General features: G+C 45.0%; 2 protein-coding genes across 3 annotated transcripts; one reads left to right on the forward strand and one right to left on the reverse strand.

Annotated features, from left to right (window-relative positions):
* The first annotated feature begins 1340 nt into the window (after nt 1-1340).
* Nucleotides 1341-7733, forward strand: acta2 (actin alpha 2, smooth muscle). The gene is made up of 9 exons (XM_080517686.1): nt 1341-1374; nt 4107-4280; nt 4443-4571; nt 4661-4771; nt 5418-5502; nt 5743-5904; nt 5988-6179; nt 6390-6571; nt 7098-7733. The coding sequence occupies exons 2-9, from the start codon at nt 4152-4154 to the stop codon at nt 7239-7241; spliced, it is 1134 nt and encodes a 377-aa protein (XP_080373812.1). The 5' UTR covers nt 1341-1374; nt 4107-4151; the 3' UTR covers nt 7242-7733.
* Nucleotides 7734-8889: 1156 nt separating this feature from the next.
* Nucleotides 8890-16179, reverse strand: stambpl1 (STAM binding protein-like 1). 2 transcript variants are annotated; one of them, XM_080517397.1, is made up of 12 exons: nt 16043-16179; nt 15094-15208; nt 12380-12597; nt 12225-12303; nt 12039-12134; nt 11698-11910; nt 11459-11609; nt 11239-11363; nt 11000-11137; nt 10632-10744; nt 10393-10492; nt 8890-10123 (listed from the first exon to the last, which is right to left on the reverse strand). In XM_080517397.1, exons 2-12 carry the CDS (start codon nt 15121-15123, stop codon nt 10067-10069), a joined length of 1320 nt encoding a protein of 439 aa, XP_080373523.1. In that variant the 5' UTR covers nt 15124-15208; nt 16043-16179; the 3' UTR covers nt 8890-10066. The 2 variants fall into 2 exon arrangements, with proteins under 2 accessions (XP_080373523.1, XP_080373522.1); XM_080517396.1 differs by having other exon boundaries at nt 11459-11612.
* Nucleotides 16180-17406: the final 1227 nt, after the last annotated feature.

Raw genomic sequence — 17406 nt, forward strand, 5'->3', positions numbered from 1 at the left:
GATAACTGCCAACAATTTTTTTTTCAAGAAAATTGTGCACAGAAACAGGAGAAAAAGGCTTCTAACTAAATTAGAAATATTCTCATCAGCATATAAAGATAGTTTGTTAATTCCAAAGTTCAAAAAAAGCCCGTAAAATTTGAACTTCCTACTATTCCACTTTAACAGAAGAAAATCAGAACAACCCGATGTTCATCTTCAGCACTAAAGGCTGACAAATAGTCTATTGGACCTCGTATCCCTTTAATTCTGAGCAGTCATGACCACCCTTCCTCTGGGTGTTTAACAAGTTACAGCCAACCTTCCCTTTATCCGTAAAATCATAGGAAGCGTTGTTGCACGTCAGTTTTGTCACCATTTCACACAAACATGGTGAATTTGAGTCTTTTTATGTTTTTAGAGCTCGCCGTTGAAAATCCTTTTCTGATTTTCTCAAGGCTGCAGGCTGTGGATTAGCTTCTAATAACAATCTGTTTCTCTGCTCTCTTTCTCTCCTTTCAGCTCCAAGCAGCGGCAGGACGTCTCCACCTCTGAGTCTGCAGGCTTCTTCCTGTTTCAAGGGTGTTTTTGAGGGTGAATTGAATCGAATCGAATCGAATCGACATGCCCATAATATGTGGGTAGCACAGTTGTCTGTCCTCTCATTTTCTCTCTTTCTATCTTCTAGCCTCCAGCCAGAACAATAAAAGTCTCCACCTGTGAAACTGATTCTGCAGGATTTAATGGCACTTTTCAAATAAAACTGAGTTGAATTGGCAAACACGTGAAATTGGGTACAATACCAGCCACCTAACAAATGAGTTCTATTGCTACAGAGACTCAAACACAGTTATTCTCTTGACATTTGAATAATAATGGAACATAACGTATTCATTGGTAATCTTACTTCAAAGCAGAAAGTCATGGTTGACCCTTTCTGGGTTTATGAGTTTGCATGTTCTCCCGGGTCACCAATCAACCTCACGTTGGATGTTCCTGGACTGTGGGAAAGCGGAGTACCCAGAGGAAACTTAGTTCACTTGGTGCAATATGGCTCAAGCTGAAATGAACCAAATTTCGCGACTGTGTCGTATCAGAGCTGTTTATTTTGAGTACGTTGTAGTACTTGCGAGCACTCTGCCGGAGGAATGCAGTGAATGATGGGAGAAAGTCCGCGGCGCCTGTCGCCATCTGATTGGCCGCCTCCCTCGCTGCCTGCCCTACAAGGAGTGAAGCTGGGGAGCGAGAGGAGGAGTGCAGGAGCAAGGAGGAGTCCCTGCCATGTTTGGGATGGAGAGATGGGGAGGAGGAGAAGGGTTATTAAACTCCTTCGCAGCTCCTCCGATGCTCACTTCTGTCTTGCCCCCACCTCCCAGCAGGCCCCGCACCTCCACGGTAAGTCCTCTTTCACCTCCTCCATCCCCTGGAACTTCACCTCGTCTAAACCTCTTCCACCTCCTCCTCCCAGCTCCCTCGCTTGTCTCTCATATTATTTGCCTAGAGCCTATTTCATCTAATCTTTTCTGAACTACTTTTGTCCTTTTTATTGTTTATCTTTCCCACCAACTTTTTCTGTCTTTGCGTTCCATCTCTGCTCTCCTCCTCCTCCTCTCCCTTGCTCCCTCTCTCCTCTTCTCTTGTCTCTTTTTCAGCTCTGGAAATTTGGTTGAATCTGAGGGGAGTGGGGCTCATTTTGCTTTAATTTGGATTATCAGGGTCATTTTACCCTCAGGTATGACGTTTCCTCTCAGTAATGACTGAAAGGTTCTTGCCCTCAACCAATTACTGAGGGCATACTTCTCCCTCAGCGATGACTAACAGGATTTATGTGCATTCAGTGTGACTAACAGGCTCCCTTTGCCCACAGTATTCAATATTGGGCTCACCTTTCCATCAGTGAAGACTAATGGGCTCTCTTTGCCCACAGTGAGCCTAGCAAGCTCACTCCACCCACAGTAATGACCAACAGGCTCACTTTGCCAACAGAATTCACTATTATGCTTATTTTTTCCCCTCAGCGAAGGTCAACAAGTTTGATTTGCCCTCATTGATGACTAAAAGGCTCTTGTTGCCCTCAGCGATGACTATCGGGCTCACTTTTCCCTCCTTGATGGCTGATGGGCTCACTTTCATATTTGTGGATTTATAAAATCGTTGAGATTTCACTGAGATCACCATCTTGTGGTTTCCAGCATCACATTCAGTTTGTGAGACAGTGTGTGATGCCCAGAACGAACTGAGGGCAGAATTGGTTTCATTTGTTTTGACTCGGCAGGGGAGAGCAGCAGAAGTGATTCATGAAATAATAAGGTGAACTTGAACTGAAACAGCATCCTGCTGTCAGCGATCAGTTGCCATGGCAACAAACCTCCCAACTGGAGAGATGCCTGACTCAACATTGAGGAACAGTCCGACATTCCTGCACACAAAATCATTGTAAATCATTCTGTCAGCTTTGAACGTTCACCATAATTGAAACTTTTAATTCCAAAGTTCAATCTAAACGATAAACTTTCAAATTAACTTCAAACTTCAATCTTAAAATTCACTTCATATCTTCAATTAAATTATAAGCTTCACTAAACTTTAAAATAATCTCTCCACCTTAAACATTTGAAGTTTAAACATTAAATTAAGCTTTAATCTGAAGTGGAACTCTTGAAACTTTTAAATCAACCTAAACTCTAACCCTTAAAACTACAAACTAAAGTTTTCAGTTAAACCATAACAGAATTTTGGATTTCACGTTGAAGTTTAAACACTTTATACCTCATCAATCTCTCTGGGAAATGACTTCTCTGCATTACGCATCGTGTTCATAGCTACACCCAAATACACATACGGGGGGGGCAGTGAGCTGCTATTCAGCACCCAGGGGGGCTGCCAGGGGGTCCACGGCCTTGCTCAGGGACTCATACGGAGAATTTGTCTGCTGTGGGATTCAAACCAGTGAACATGAGCTTGCTGCTGCCAGATTGTCTTCTGATTTGAATGTTGTGATCTTCTGGAATTCGTCATTCCCTTTGGACTCAAGGGAGGCAGATCATTGTTTAACACTTGTTTAAGAGATTATATATGTATTATATGGTATTTGGACTAAGTTTCACAGACTATTGTGAGGACATGTCTTCTGAATGGAACTTTTTCTGATACATTTTCATCATGTGAATTATTGCCAGTGACAATACTAAGGTTGAGTAAAAATAATTGCACGACATTAAAACAGAGACAGTTCCATCCTCTGGTCTGTGGTAAGCAGTCTGTTCTGAAGTGAGGTGGAATCGTGACGTCCTGATTTGTTCTGACCTCAGATCAAGACGCAGTCTGATATTTAGTTTGAGGCCGACTCTCAGCTGTGTGTCGACTCTGCATGTTGACCTTCAGCCTGTAATGGCGTGGAAAAAGCTGTTCGGGTTTATTTGATAAACAGCAGTTTGTGTATCAAAGCCTCTTCTAGTTCTGCTTCTTCCTCCGACTCCGGTCAAACATGCAGGGCTGCATCGTTTGATATATTTATTTATTTATATATGTTATTTCTTTATAAACACAATGGGTTAGAGTTCTGGTCATATTTGTGAAAAACATCTGAAACCCAAAAAAACTTGACTAGATATGGTCAAAAGGGGTGGAGCGGTGTGTGTGTGTGTGTGTGTGTGTGTGTGTGTGTGTGTGTGTGTGTGTGTGTGTGTGTGTGTGTGTGTGTGTGTGTGTGTGTGTGTGTGTGTGTGCGTGGAGGTCCAGAGGGGTAAGAGAACACCAAAGAGAGTCAGAATTCGGCTTCATGCCCAAATTAGGAAGTTTTCCCAGAGTCCTTTGTGTTCATTCACTCTACAGGAGAGTAGTAAAAATGTCATGAAGGAGGGGCAGCAGGGTGGGTGGGGTGGGGTGGGATGGTGGGTGGGTGGGGATGGGGGGGGGGGGGGGGGGGGGGGGGGGGAGCAGGAGGAGGATGGGATGCAGGAGAAGGTGGAGTGACCTCAGTGAATCGCTCACAGCTCCAGCCGTGGTGAATTAGCATCCAAATGTACTTACGAAGTTAGAATCTTCTCTACAGCACGTGGAATCCACCGACTCTGCACGGAACAGAAAGTACAAAAAGTTGAGTGACTCTTGTCTCCTCTCTGCAGTGTGACTTGTAGTGTCGTTGCCCGCCCACAGCGCCCCCTGCAGTCATGTGTGATGATGAGGAGAGCACCGCTCTGGTCTGTGATAACGGCTCCGGTCTCTGCAAGGCCGGATTCGCCGGGGATGACGCCCCCCGCGCCGTCTTTCCGTCCATTGTGGGCCGACCCCGACACCAGGTGACTGCTTTTCACGTTTCGCGGGGGTTTCTCGCTTTCACAGCCATGGTGACGTTTAGTACAGTTTACAAGTGCAGTTGGGTTAATTGATTATGCTTTACTGTGACTTCTAATGACCTTCGCCTGTAGGCCTAAACCCCCTGATTGCTTCGTGTCTTTCAGGGAGTGATGGTGGGCATGGGGCAGAAGGACAGCTATGTGGGCGATGAGGCCCAGAGCAAAAGAGGAATCCTCACCCTCAAATACCCCATTGAGCACGGTATCATCACCAACTGGGATGACATGGAGAAGGTGAGTGAGAGGCAGAGCCCTAACCCACACCTGCTCAACAAACTTGATCTGGGCCTAACCTCACCTCATTCTGCACTCCGATTGGTCAGATCTGGCATCACTCTTTCTACAATGAGCTCCGAGTGGCGCCAGAGGAACATCCCACCCTGCTGACCGAAGCGCCGCTCAACCCCAAAGCCAACCGCGAGAAGATGACACAGGTCGGACCACGTGCTGCTGAAGATCACAAACTACTGCGCTACACCGCTAACTACTGCTATAGATCACTAACGCATTTTAAGGACTGCTAACTAATACTAAATAAATATGATTACTGAAAAAAAAAACACTATCTGCTGCTAAAGAAGGCAAATTAGAGCAAAAAATTATATTAACGACTGCTAAATATCACTAACTTTTGATAAGGCTGCCAAGTACTGCTTAATACCTCCAACAACCAAATATGAGGAACGAGGGTTTAACCAGGGTCTGAATCCCGACCCCAATCTGTCTGTCTGTCTTATCCATTTTTCTCTTCTATCCCCTCACCCCAACCAGAATGGGACAAAGCCGCCACTTCTGCAAAGTTTTCCTCCATTCAGGAGTTTTTCCTTTCCACAGTTGGCTATGCTTGCTCATATGGATTTGCGGGGTTTTTCTCTGTAAAAAGCACGTAGAAATGACTGATGTATTTGGTGCTTCATAAATAAAGTTGAATTGAATTTGAAGTTGAACCTCTGATGCTCAGTATCACCAACTCCTGCTAAAGACTGCCACTATCTAATGCTTAAGCCTGCTAATCTAATGAAACATGACAAAGTACTACTAAGCACTGCTAATTACCCCTAATTAATGTCGACTATGCAGATCATGTTCGAGACCTTCAATGTTCCTGCAATGTACGTGGCCATCCAGGCCGTCCTGTCACTGTACGCCTCGGGCCGCACCACAGGTTGGACCACTTTACTCACATCAGATCTAAGCGAGAATAAATCCACCTCAGACTAGATCTAACTGGGCTTAAAGCCACTTCCCACGAGACAGAACCATGTTGAAAACCACCCCCGTTAAAGGTTTGGGTTGAAGATAAAATTTGAAACTTTAACCTCAAGTGGAACTTCCATTAACTGAATATACAGTTTCTGATTATTCGCTAAGTCAAAGTGTTAAAAGTGCTTCTCCTTCTCCTCAGGTATCGTCCTGGACTCCGGTGATGGAGTCACACATAACGTGCCAATCTATGAGGGTTACGCTCTTCCTCACGCCATCATGAGGTTGGACCTCGCAGGTCGTGACCTCACCGACTACCTCATGAAGATTCTGACCGAACGAGGCTACAGCTTTGTCACCACAGGTTTGAAGTTCGGCCGCGCCCACCTCCCCCCATTGCAGCTGCCTTCTCTGACACACTTTGTTTTTGTGTGTGTGTGTGAGCAGCTGAGAGGGAAATTGTGCGGGACATCAAGGAGAAGCTTTGCTACGTGGCACTGGACTTTGAGAACGAGATGGGAACCGCAGCCACCTCCTCATCTCTGGAGAAGAGTTACGAGCTTCCTGACGGTCAGGTCATCACCATCGGCAATGAGAGGTTCCGCTGTCCTGAGACACTTTTCCAGCCCTCCTTCATTGGTTAGTACACACAGACAACTTTAGGATGTTCTTATTAAGGGTTCAGTCAGTAGTTAGTCTACTTGTTTCCGTAAAATATCCTATAGTGACCATACATCTGGTCAAAGGCCTCCTGAATCTGACATCTTGATTCATGATGAGCTTGAAAATCAAATATGTTGAAGAATTGATTGAATACAAAGCCAACCTGGTGCCGGGTCCTCCTTGCAGGTATGGAGTCCGCTGGCATCCACGAGACCACCTACAACAGCATCATGAAGTGTGACATCGACATTCGCAAAGACCTGTATGCCAACAATGTGCTCTCCGGAGGAACGACCATGTACCCAGGCATCGCAGACCGCATGCAGAAAGAGATCACTGCTCTGGCCCCAAGCACCATGAAGATCAAGGTCAGTGCTCAGTCGACTCCAAATACACGGAGTAAATCCTGCAGTCTGTGGGCACCACAAACGCACCACAGCAAGCTATTGTAATAGAAAAATTTATCCATTTTCATTAAGTCCACAAATGTGATGTAGCAAAATCTAATTCCGTCTACTGCCAGAAGGTTCATTTTATGATGACCTCTTGTGGCTTTGTACAATAGGATGTTTACTAAAAGCAGTTTGAAACTTAAATGTTTTTTAAACTTCATGTTCATTCCGGTCACTATGGCAACCATTAACCTATTATTATGGCTTGCAATTACTATGACAATGACAGTACAGTATCAGGTCAACCCAGTTATTTTGTTTTGTTTTGTACTAATACCAACAGTTGACATGACCTACTGCGCCCTCAACATGTACACAACAACCAAACTAATTTCTATATGTGTAAAGAAAAAAAAAGTGAAATCCTTAAACTTGAGTCTTGAATTATTAGAAATGAAAACCAGTGCTGGGGTTTCTGACCTTGTCCTCCTCCGTCCGTTAGATCATTGCCCCTCCAGAGAGAAAGTACTCGGTGTGGATCGGCGGCTCCATCCTGGCTTCGCTCTCCACCTTCCAGCAGATGTGGATCAGTAAGCAGGAGTACGACGAGGCCGGACCCTCCATCGTCCATCGCAAGTGCTTCTAGAGGCCCCGTCCCCTTCAGTGTCAGCACCTTCTGTATTTTAACCCTCACCGAGCACCAGCTAACCCGCATCAGGTCACCAGAAGCCCCGCCCACAGGAAGCCCCGGTGTGAAAACGGGACGTGGTGTTTAGTTGCTTTTGGTGAACTGAACCTTGAAAACTTTCGGAAGGCCCAACAGGAAACATTCAGCCCAATCAGCCTCCCCCCCCCCCCCTCCTCCTCCTCCTCCTGTCACCTGTAAGCCTCACCCACCACCACCCCCTCACTCCACCTGTGACCCCGCCTCCTCCACCCTCCAGGTTGGTATGTTTCTGTCAGAAAGTGTTTCTATTTTTTTGATGAATAAGGGCCTGAAGGCCGCCCAGTGCTCCCGCCAACACTATGATGTCACACGGTGTATGATGATGTCAGGAGGCATGGCCATGCGCTCCATGTGGTCTGGTAAAGATGACGTGTGAGGTGATGGTTGGACAATGACAATAAAAAGCTCTGAAGCCAGAAACCTGTCTGTTGTTCACCGTTTGTTCTGACAGTTCACGGATCAGCAGTTTGAACACTGGTGCCGCATTTGGCTTTTCTGTTGTTTACTGGGGCAACAGCAGCTTGGAGGTCACATGATCTTCAGACCAAACTAAAACCAGCAAAGATGATGAGAAACTCTTCATTGGCCACATTGGCCACCCCAGATTTAGATAAGCCAATTACTTTGGGCTCTGAAGACATTAGATGAGTATACGGACACAGAGGAAGCCTTCTGGCATTTGGTCCTTATTTCTGTCAATCTCATGGAAGTGTAGGGAAACGGAGTAAAGGAGCAAGATTAAAAGTAAACAATAAGTGGTGCAAGAGTTCAAAGAACGTCTGTGGTAACACCTGAAGATGTTAACACTACCAGAGACATTGCTACCCCAGATAGCAGCTCCTTTTCAATATCGCTGTCCTCACTATCATAGTTATCATTGACTCCTGTATCGAAAAGAACCGATTATTTCAACACATTGGATGCACAATGAGTGTAAAAGCAGTGGCATTTACATAGATTGAAGTGCATAAATGTGTTCTTTGCATGTATGCGCAGGACAAATGAGTCCTAATTTATGCTTTTCGCAGATTTTCATATCGAGGAAAGATGGCAAAAGAGAACACAGACAACCAACCACACTCAAACTTTAAAGCGAAAGCCATCTTAAATACTTGGTCAGATGACTTTATCGATACAGAGCTACTACTTTATAGAACAAGTTCAGTTCGATCAAAGTCGTTACACAGTTATAGACAAAGATATGAATAGATGTAAAATATGACAATGTGCAAAAAAATGTGCTTATACTGTAACCTAGTTATAAACTTGCTTAAAGTTATAGAGTAGTTCTAATTTTACAAGTGACACTGGTTACAAATGGTTCTGAAGTGGTTTTGAGTTGTAAATCGAGGCTCGACGGCAAATCACCGGTCCGGTTTTTCTCGCCCTTCTCCATTCCCCCGATTGAGAAATAAATCCACACCCACATGTGAGAGGAAACACGAGGCGCTTTATTGCCATACATGGAGACACCTGAACATCAAAACTCCTGCGGCCTGTGAACACACCACCAGCAGTCGGCACAGAGAGTGTGTGTGCGGGCACAAAACACATCTGAGCAGCTTTTTGTTAATAGAAAAACGTTTCTTCATTGTTGACTCAGAATCCAGCATAAAAGTCTGTTGGATTCCTCCTTCATCTGGGATGAAATGTGAATACTGGGGGTCAGTGAATGTAACTACCAGCGCCCCCTGCTGAGTCCAAGGATCTCACTACATCACATTAGGGTTTAAAAAAAAAAAAAACACTGGCAAAAACTTTGGATTTAAAGTTTGAGCTGGTTTGTTCCTTCTGGAAAAAAAAATAAAAAATACAAACACCTTCAAACATTTGGTGTCTAACTCACTGTCTCCTGGTGGGCAGGTTCAGCCCCAACAATATAACCACCCCCCACACACACTCCCCACTAGAAGTCAAAGTGATGAAAACAGCAGCAGCGTAGTGACACAGAGGTCAAGAAAAGGGGCGAGATGGGATTCAATAACATGTTTTAAATTTACAAATTAAAGTAAGACAATATTTAGTCTTAACCTGGTTATTAGAGCAGAAAGTACTATGGAAAACTGATGCTGGTAGTCTCATACTGTCATGGGTATAACGGATAAGAACAGGTCGGCCCGTTTCAAACTGCTCATTAATTATAGTCTAAATGCCACCTTCACAGGAAGTGAAGGATCCGTTGGGCATTCAGGTGCTAATGACATTTAAAAGGGCACTTTTACTGTCGAAGGACAGTGAAAACACTCTTTTCAGTAGCTGCAAAGTCTCCCTGCCAGATAGCAGGGATCATTAAAGGGTTAAAACTCCTCATATCGTGCGTCTGAAATAAATCCAATAAATTAAAACGGCAGCACAGCAAATTTTAAACTAAGTCTTCAAGCTTCCCGATGAAGCGGATTCAGGGAATCCCCATCAGGTCGAACAGCAAACATTCATGTGTTTCTCATGAGAAGGCACTCCAACGTTTAGGTCCTTTAAAACACCACAGTATCACACCGCAGGGGGAAAAAAACTCTAACCCACAACTAATCCCACAACTTAACCCACAAGTCAACAATAATAACCACAACAAACAGGTAGAAACAAACGTTTGTTGTCTGTACAGTTGCAAACATGTTACATAACAAATCCCAGAGAAAACCACACGCACATACGCGCACACACACACACACACATACACACATTCACAGTTTCCTCTTCAGAAAAAAAAAAGAAAGAAGCATGGTCGTAAACAGCGACTTCTGTCACCTGAGGTCCAGCAGGCTGAGCTTCGAGTCCCTGACCAGCACGTGTTTACACACCTGAGAAAAAAGGGGGGCAGAGTTACAGCAGTTAGATGCGGCGCCTCCGGAAGACTCGGCGTAAAAATGTAAAGTTCTCGGTCGTATTTCCACCGCAGGTAGAAAGTGGTTCGGTTAGCATAGCGTGAAGAGAAGGAGCAGCGTTAGTCAGGCTCCTTGAAGAGAGATGGAACCGAGTACGGGGGGCTTCAACCGAGGAGGTTGTTAAAACACTGCATGTATGTGTGTGTGTGTGTGTGTGTGTGTCAGATGTGAATGCAGATACTCACGGTGAACAGTGGCGGCTCTTTGGAGTGAGGATGGAAACCTTTGAGTCTGCACCTGGAGACCTCCGACATCCCCGGAGCAGTGAGCCTGAACACACCCGTACTGAGAGAGGGCAGAGTCAGTGCGTGGCATCAGCGGAACATAGTACACTCTGTGTGTGTGTGTGTGTGTGTGTGTGTGTGTGTGTGTGTGTGTGTGTGTGTGTGTGTGTGTGTGTGTGTGTGTGTGTGTGTGTACATACTCGTTGTGTTTTGGTGCGCACACGATGGCGATGGCCTCCGGCAGCATGAGCTGGTAGGAGCAGTGCGTGTGGAGGTCGACACTGGACAGGAAGGCCGTCTGAGTGGGATGAGTCTGAACGCACAAGAGGTCAGAGGTCAAACGCCCGTGATCCCGTCCTCTCATTGGCCCGAACCAAAAGTCTCGCACGACAACATTCGACCGAAACACGTGGATTACATCGGTTGTTTCCAACCGATGGTGAAACTTTCATGTCAATTGCACTTTCAGAAATAAGATTTACTGAGAAAAATGGCGACGTGTTCGATACTTATTTTCTATACTTCGGCATCAGCGTGCGTCGAGTATAACTTTAAAGTGAGATCGTACGTGGATCCAGCCCAGGGTCAGCAGGTTTTGTTGGTCCTGGAAACTGAAGAGTTCCTCCACATTCTCCATGTCACAGAAGTCAGGACCAGCAGACTGCTTGGGGATCACCACGTGGGTCAGGACCAGGTCGTTGTGGGTCTGAGGAGGGGGCATTCACAGGGTCAGCGGGTCCTGAGCTAATTAAAGGAGCACGTGAGCAAAAAGTTTGGACCACGCGCGGCCGACGGTGGACTGCTCACCAGACGCCCACACAGCACGCCGCAGGTTTCAATCCCTCTGGCTGTGTTGGAGTCGGCCAGCAGGAGGAAGCGGTATGTCAGATCTCTGGGAATCACCACCCGTCTCAGACCCTCCACCCGCTGACCTGCGCGTGCACGAGTTTGAAGTTTATATCCACAGGCGGTATTAGAAAGGTTGCTTTTTGTTGTTGTTTATTTTAAACGGTTTCGGTGTACTGACTGTGTACTCCAGCCAGCGTGGCAGCTGGTTGGCCAATTGGACCAGGAGGTCTGTTTCGGTTCTGGTCCGCCCGCTGGGATCTGTTGCTGTCTCTGATTGGCTGCTGAGACAGACAAGATCCATCTGTGACCTCAGGCACTTTGGTCTCCACCTGCTGGAAGAAACAACAGGAGTACCGAATCGTACTGGTGGTCCAAGACACGGGGGGAGAACTGTTGTACGGGTATCCGTCCGTCTACCTTGTGCCCCGCCTCCACTCCTCTTCGATTGGCCAGCTCCTGACGCCTCAGCTGGTCCTCGAAGTAGCGGAACTGTTCAGACTCGATCTGCATCTGTCTCAGCGTGGCGACGCGCTGCCGCTCCTCCTCCAGCAAGCCCCGCCTCCTGTCGTCGTCCAATAGGGACAGCCGCTGCACTTGTTGGCCACACCCGTCGACCACCACAACCTGCTTCTGTTCAAAGTTCCGAATTCATGAGTGTCGTCGGCTCCTACAATTTCTACAACAACCGTGGGTGAGCAACGCCGTGAGGAAACCCCAGGGTGTAAAAACACAGGAAGCCGATTGGACGGTGGACGAACCTGCGATCTGAGGTACTCGGTGTGCTCCCGACTGTATTTCTCGTGAAGACGTTTCTTCAGTTCGTCTCTACGCGGAAATGCCACCTCCTGGAGTTTCTGGAGCAATGAAAAACACATGTTACGACACCGTCTAAACTGCATATTCACACCATCGGGCCTTTAAAACAGTCGGTCTGATCCGACTACCTTCATGATGAGCTGCTTCTCTGGAACTGCTGCACACTGCTGGTAGTCCCTGTGAGTGGGCAGCTTCTCCACAAACAGCCTGGACACAAGTGGAAAAAAAGGTCAGTGTCAAGGTTTTGAGAAGTTTTCAAGGTGACGGTCTGTCTGATTCTCACGTGATGAATTTGGTGTAGAGGACGAAGGCGTTCTCCAGGCTGCCCTCCTCCAGGTAGACTGCCGCCATGCGCTCCATCTCCACCCCGGAGCGGAAGTACCGCCGGGGCTCGATGTCCTCGTTGATCTCCACGCTGCATCCCATCTTCCCCAGCGCCCGGACCCGCTCTGCCGCCGTCAGGGACACGTCGGTGTACTCCGGCTCAGCCGCCAGCTTCTTCTACACAAACACAGGTATCGCTCAGCGCCGGAGCCTCCCAGACGAAAGACTTCTTGCTTCTCAGTGCAAAAAGTCACAAAAAACGTATTTGATATTAGAGCACAGCTCCATTCACATTCAGTGGACAAACCACATGCACACACACACTGTCTATCTCTGTCTTTCCTCTCCTCTCCTCTCCTCTATCCTTTCACCCCAACCGCTCCGCAGAATGACGCCACCTCTAAGTCTGGTTTCTGCAAAGGTTTCTCCCTTTTGGGGGGAGTTTTTCCTTTCCACAGTCGCAAACAAACCTGCTTGCTCATGTGGATATGTTGGGCTTTTCTTTTTTTCTCTATAAAAGCACATTGGAATGACTGTACTGTATTTAAAAATGTCTTTTTTTAATTAAAAACAAAAAAGATTGCAACTATTTTTTTTAATTGTTTACACATCTTATATAAAATATAATTACTGAGAAAAAAAAAATCAGAGCACAGCGTCAACTTTATCCATAAGCAAGGACTGTGTCTAGATTCAGCATCTGAAAGAGCCATGATCATCCCACACAAGTGGTGTCAAGGCTCACTTGCACACTAATCCGTGTTAACATGCAGTGTGTATATTTGAATAACTAACAATCAAAGAACGTAACTGCAAAGCTGTACATCTCTTGTGAGGCAGTGGTTCGTGTTATAAAGTCTCACAGATCCCGCCCAGGAGCTGATGTTGCCCCCTGGTGAAAATGAGTTTGAAAGCCTGGTTTCACAGCCTTCGGCTACATGTCAACGCCAGTAATACACCGGCCAGCACCGAGTCAGGAAACACTTTAAAGTCCAACATTGAATTGAGTCTGCGGACAGGAAACGACGATGTACGACCCCCTGAATGCGGCGTTTGTTTACCGAGCTCATTGACATGAGGAGACGTCTGAGCGGAGGACAAGCGGCCCTCTGTCACAAGAGACACCCGGAACAGAGAGGAACAATCGCAACCATCAAAAAAAAAAAACAACAACCCCACAGTCATCCAGAAATAAGAGCTTCACTTTCAATTTAGAAAGTCTCAAAATTTCTATGACAATCTTTTTGTTCAGACGCAGCAGATCCAGCCACTCTTCACACACTACGACTTCCATCTTTTCCACTGCCGTCGGATGTGAATCGACACGAGACGCTGGGACCAGAACATCAACTACACTGGTCACTCTGGAGCTCGGACTTCAATCTGCCGGCGACGTGGCAATCGTGTTTCCTGTTGAATCATGGGAGTTTTCGCTGGGCTGGTTTTGTAAATATCACCGATGTGTTGGTAGAGTGTTTATTTGACATATTGTACATTATATGGTGAGCCTAAGGTATGTTATGTTCATAACTTCTTCAACTGGAAAGTAATAACAATAATAACCTTGAGTCCCGATTTCTCGACAACATCTTTACATTTTCATTTCAGAAAAGTTCCGCATTTAAACAGCAAACAATTCAAAAATGATGTCCGCTGACGTGGAAACAGCAGACGCAGTTACCATGCCAGGCCACTAGAGATCACCGTTGGTTGTTTTAGTAATGAAACCACAAACACACAAACAGAGAAAAACACAATTAACAATGGGAGTACGCGCACGTAAGGACCGGCGACCCAGTTGGATTGTTACTACGGCGACTGTCAACTATAAAACTGCCAAGTCCCAGGATATGGACTGACAGTCATGACACTGTGGAGGAAAACATGGTTGTTATTCTTGGTCCACTGAGCATGTGCAGAAGAACTCATCGCGACAACCATGGCGATCATGCGCAGTAGCAGCATTTCAGAAAAGTTTAATTTTTCCGGTTTCCAGGGAGACAAGTCTGCGCATTTTCCAAAAGAACTTGACAAAAGTTTTACATTTTCACTTAAAAAAAAGTTGTTTTGTAAACTGGAACTTCGTCCTGAGGGGGGCGGTTTTCTTGGCGACAGAGAAAATTATGTTTTCCCCGAATTTCCCCCCCGTATTTTCAGATTGCTGAGCGGTTGACCAGTGGAAACGGTGACTTAATGGAAGGTACCCAAGTTCTGCGATATCTGATTTAAACTGCACTCCTCAAGGATCGCTGTTCTACGTGTTTCATACGTCTCTCCGCTCCAATACACCTGGCTCACATAAAGTTTTAACAGATGGGCTGTGGAGGATTCAGGAACACACTATAGTTAGTTAGTGTCGACGAAAATGTTGGATTAAATAAGTGTCGCTTCACTTTCACACGTGATGACTGTGTGTGTGGTATGAGTGGGTGTGTATATATACACTGCAGCTATACGGGTACATTTATACAGGAATTGTTGTTTATATTTGTGAATAAATGTGCATATGTGAATACTGTCAAGAGTTACATCTCTGAAATAAATCCTCAGTTTTTGATTACTTTTCCAGTTTTTCCTGGCGGAGGAGATGTTAACCAATTTTCGCAATCAGCTGACAATGACAACGGCGGCAAAGTATTTCATCCTGGTAAAACACACATCTGTGTGACTCACCAGCGTGGTTAAGCTGAAGCCCTGTTCCATCGCGTTCTCGTCCTTTGACTTTGTCCCAATGTCACTCCTGCGCACACCGATGCTTCGCCCATCTGCCACCTCCCATGATGCTTCACTGTAGGGGAGAATCAACTGAGTCATCGGGATGAAGTACAACATCATCACCATCTTCATCATTATCACCATCAGTTCGTACTTGTAATAATAATGTATAATTGTACAGAATGTTTGTTGTATAGATTTGTTGTGTAGTTTTGGAGTCGTGGTGTTTGTCATGTTGTTGTGTAATAGTGCATTTGTTGTCTCACGGCCTTTGTTTGCGTAGTTGATGATATATTTGATTTATTTTTCACCATTGATTGAATGGATTGGTTCTACTTGTGCAATACAGGCTCTATTTCAGTTTTCTAGATCTTCTTGGGTAGCCGTGTAGTGGATTATGTAAATTATGTGTCATTGTTATTTAGATGTCATTGTAGATATGACCTGTATAGTTGTGCAAGTGTGCAGTTGTGTGTTTATTGTGCACATGGTGTGTGAGAGTGTAGATGTTGGTTGTGTACATGTTGTGTAGATATTGTGCAGTTGTGTAGATGTTGGAGATTTGTTGTGCAGATGTTATACAGTAGTATAGACGCAGGGATGGTGTGTGGCCATGCAGATGTTGTGCAGATGAAACGTCACTGTCACGTCACGCCGGATATCCGCTCTGCCTTCAACGTGAACCAGGCTTTTCAAAATACAAGTATTTGACATAAGGATATTCAGTCACGTCGCTCTTTCAGGATAAAGTAAATAAATCCTAATATCCGCCTGTGATTTCTGACCTCACCGCTCTTTTAAATCACCACCGGCCGAGGATGAACAAAACGCAGTTTGTTTTTGTTTTTTTGTTTTTCTTTTGTACATCCACACAAACAAACAAAATCCACCAAAAACCTCAATTTACCAGCTGTTTCTTCTCGGCCCTCAGTCCGAACCACGTCGACATCCCGCGGCCGTTGCGTGGTGCCCAGAAGCGGATCGACCTGCCCCGGAGGCTGCGGATGATGAAAACCGGGAAAAGCTCCGAACGAGGCTCAAACGGCGACCCGCGGCAGAGACAGTGGCGACGAAGATCGTCTCTGAAAACAGATGACTCACCAACAACTGGCCACCTCCGCTGCGCATGCGCCACATCACCGTCTCCATAGACTGGCTGAAACAGAACAATGACTCACTTCGACGTGTTTTACAAAAACCGGACAAAGAAACACGTTTTATTCATATTTCTACTACATTCTGAAACTTTAGAACACTGGGGGGAAAAAAGAAAGACTATAAAAAGCTTTCAATTCTTCTTGTCATAGTGAAAAGGGGATAGAATAATCGACAGTTCATCCAGCAATCACGAGAAACCAGGTTTGATTTCATTTTTATGCTTTAGTTTGTAAAATCTTCATGGGTTGTTATATGTACTGTTTAAAATGGTAAAGCGGTTTCATCAGTTACATATACACGTGTCATCTTTTGCGTGTCTTGGCAAAAGTATTTGTTATAATTGTTGTTTGCATACCTCAAATCATGAACTTGTTTACGTTAATGCTTGAATGGGATTCTTTTAATAAGTTATTAAATATTTGCAATTGCTTGACAAATTAACTGAGATTTATAGATTGTAAGCTTATATTTGTGTGTTTGCGGGAAATTGAAAATACAGCACCAATGCCTCGCCCTCGACCTGTCGGTACTATTGGCTTTGCAAGGAGTGTCTATTTAAATGAAGTGAGATTGCCCTCGAGTGACAGAGAATGGTAAAACCTGCCAAAACTGTCCCAGAAATGCACCAATTGTAGCAAGAAGAAGGAAGGTCAGAGGTTTCAACAGAGCTCACAAACTAGAATGACAAGTTCTAAATTACATGCAACCCAAAAGCCCCACAGCTACATTCCTATCTGACAAAAAGAAGAATATCCTGACAAACAGTGAGTGAATATTCATACTTTTGCAAAGTCATTTTCAAAATGACTTAACTCTTGCTATAAATAAATACAAAAAAAAGCTCAACTAAAATGGCTAAAAATAGCAAGAACCATAGTAAATGGGAGGAAAAAAACTTAAAAGGCTGATAAAGCATCCTAAATTAAAGAGCAAAAATGATTTAATGACACCTAAACTGCCTAAATTGTCTCATAAATGCTGAAAAAGAAGGTTGAAAACTCTAAAATCAGGTACCAAAAACAGCTGAAAACTTTATTAAATGATTACCATCCTAAATTGTAATTGAAACTTGATAAATACAACACAAGACACTGTTCATGTTCATATATCAAA

Source organism: Blennius ocellaris (genome assembly GCF_963422515.1).
Source record: "Blennius ocellaris genome assembly, chromosome: 21".
NCBI classification, from domain to species: Eukaryota; Metazoa; Chordata; class Actinopteri; order Blenniiformes; family Blenniidae; genus Blennius; species Blennius ocellaris.

Coding starts and splice junctions, on each gene's coding strand:
- acta2 (XM_080517686.1), top strand. CDS start 4,152: ATGTGTGATGATGAGGAGAGCACCGCTCTGGTCTGTGATAACGGCTCC. Junction 4,281..4,442: donor TGGGCCGACCCCGACACCAG/GTGACTGCTTTT, acceptor CGTGTCTTTCAG/GGAGTGATGGTGGGCATGGG. Junction 6,180..6,389: donor TTTCCAGCCCTCCTTCATTG/GTTAGTACACAC, acceptor TCCTCCTTGCAG/GTATGGAGTCCGCTGGCATC.
- stambpl1 (XM_080517396.1), bottom strand. CDS start 15,123: ATGGAACAGGGCTTCAGCTTAACCACGCTG. Junction 11,911..12,038: donor CCGAGTACCTCAGATCGCAG/GTTCGTCCACCG, acceptor AACTTTGAACAG/AAGCAGGTTGTGGTGGTCGA. Junction 10,493..10,631: donor TGCGCACCAAAACACAACGA/GTATGTACACAC, acceptor GCCCTCTCTCAG/TACGGGTGTGTTCAGGCTCA.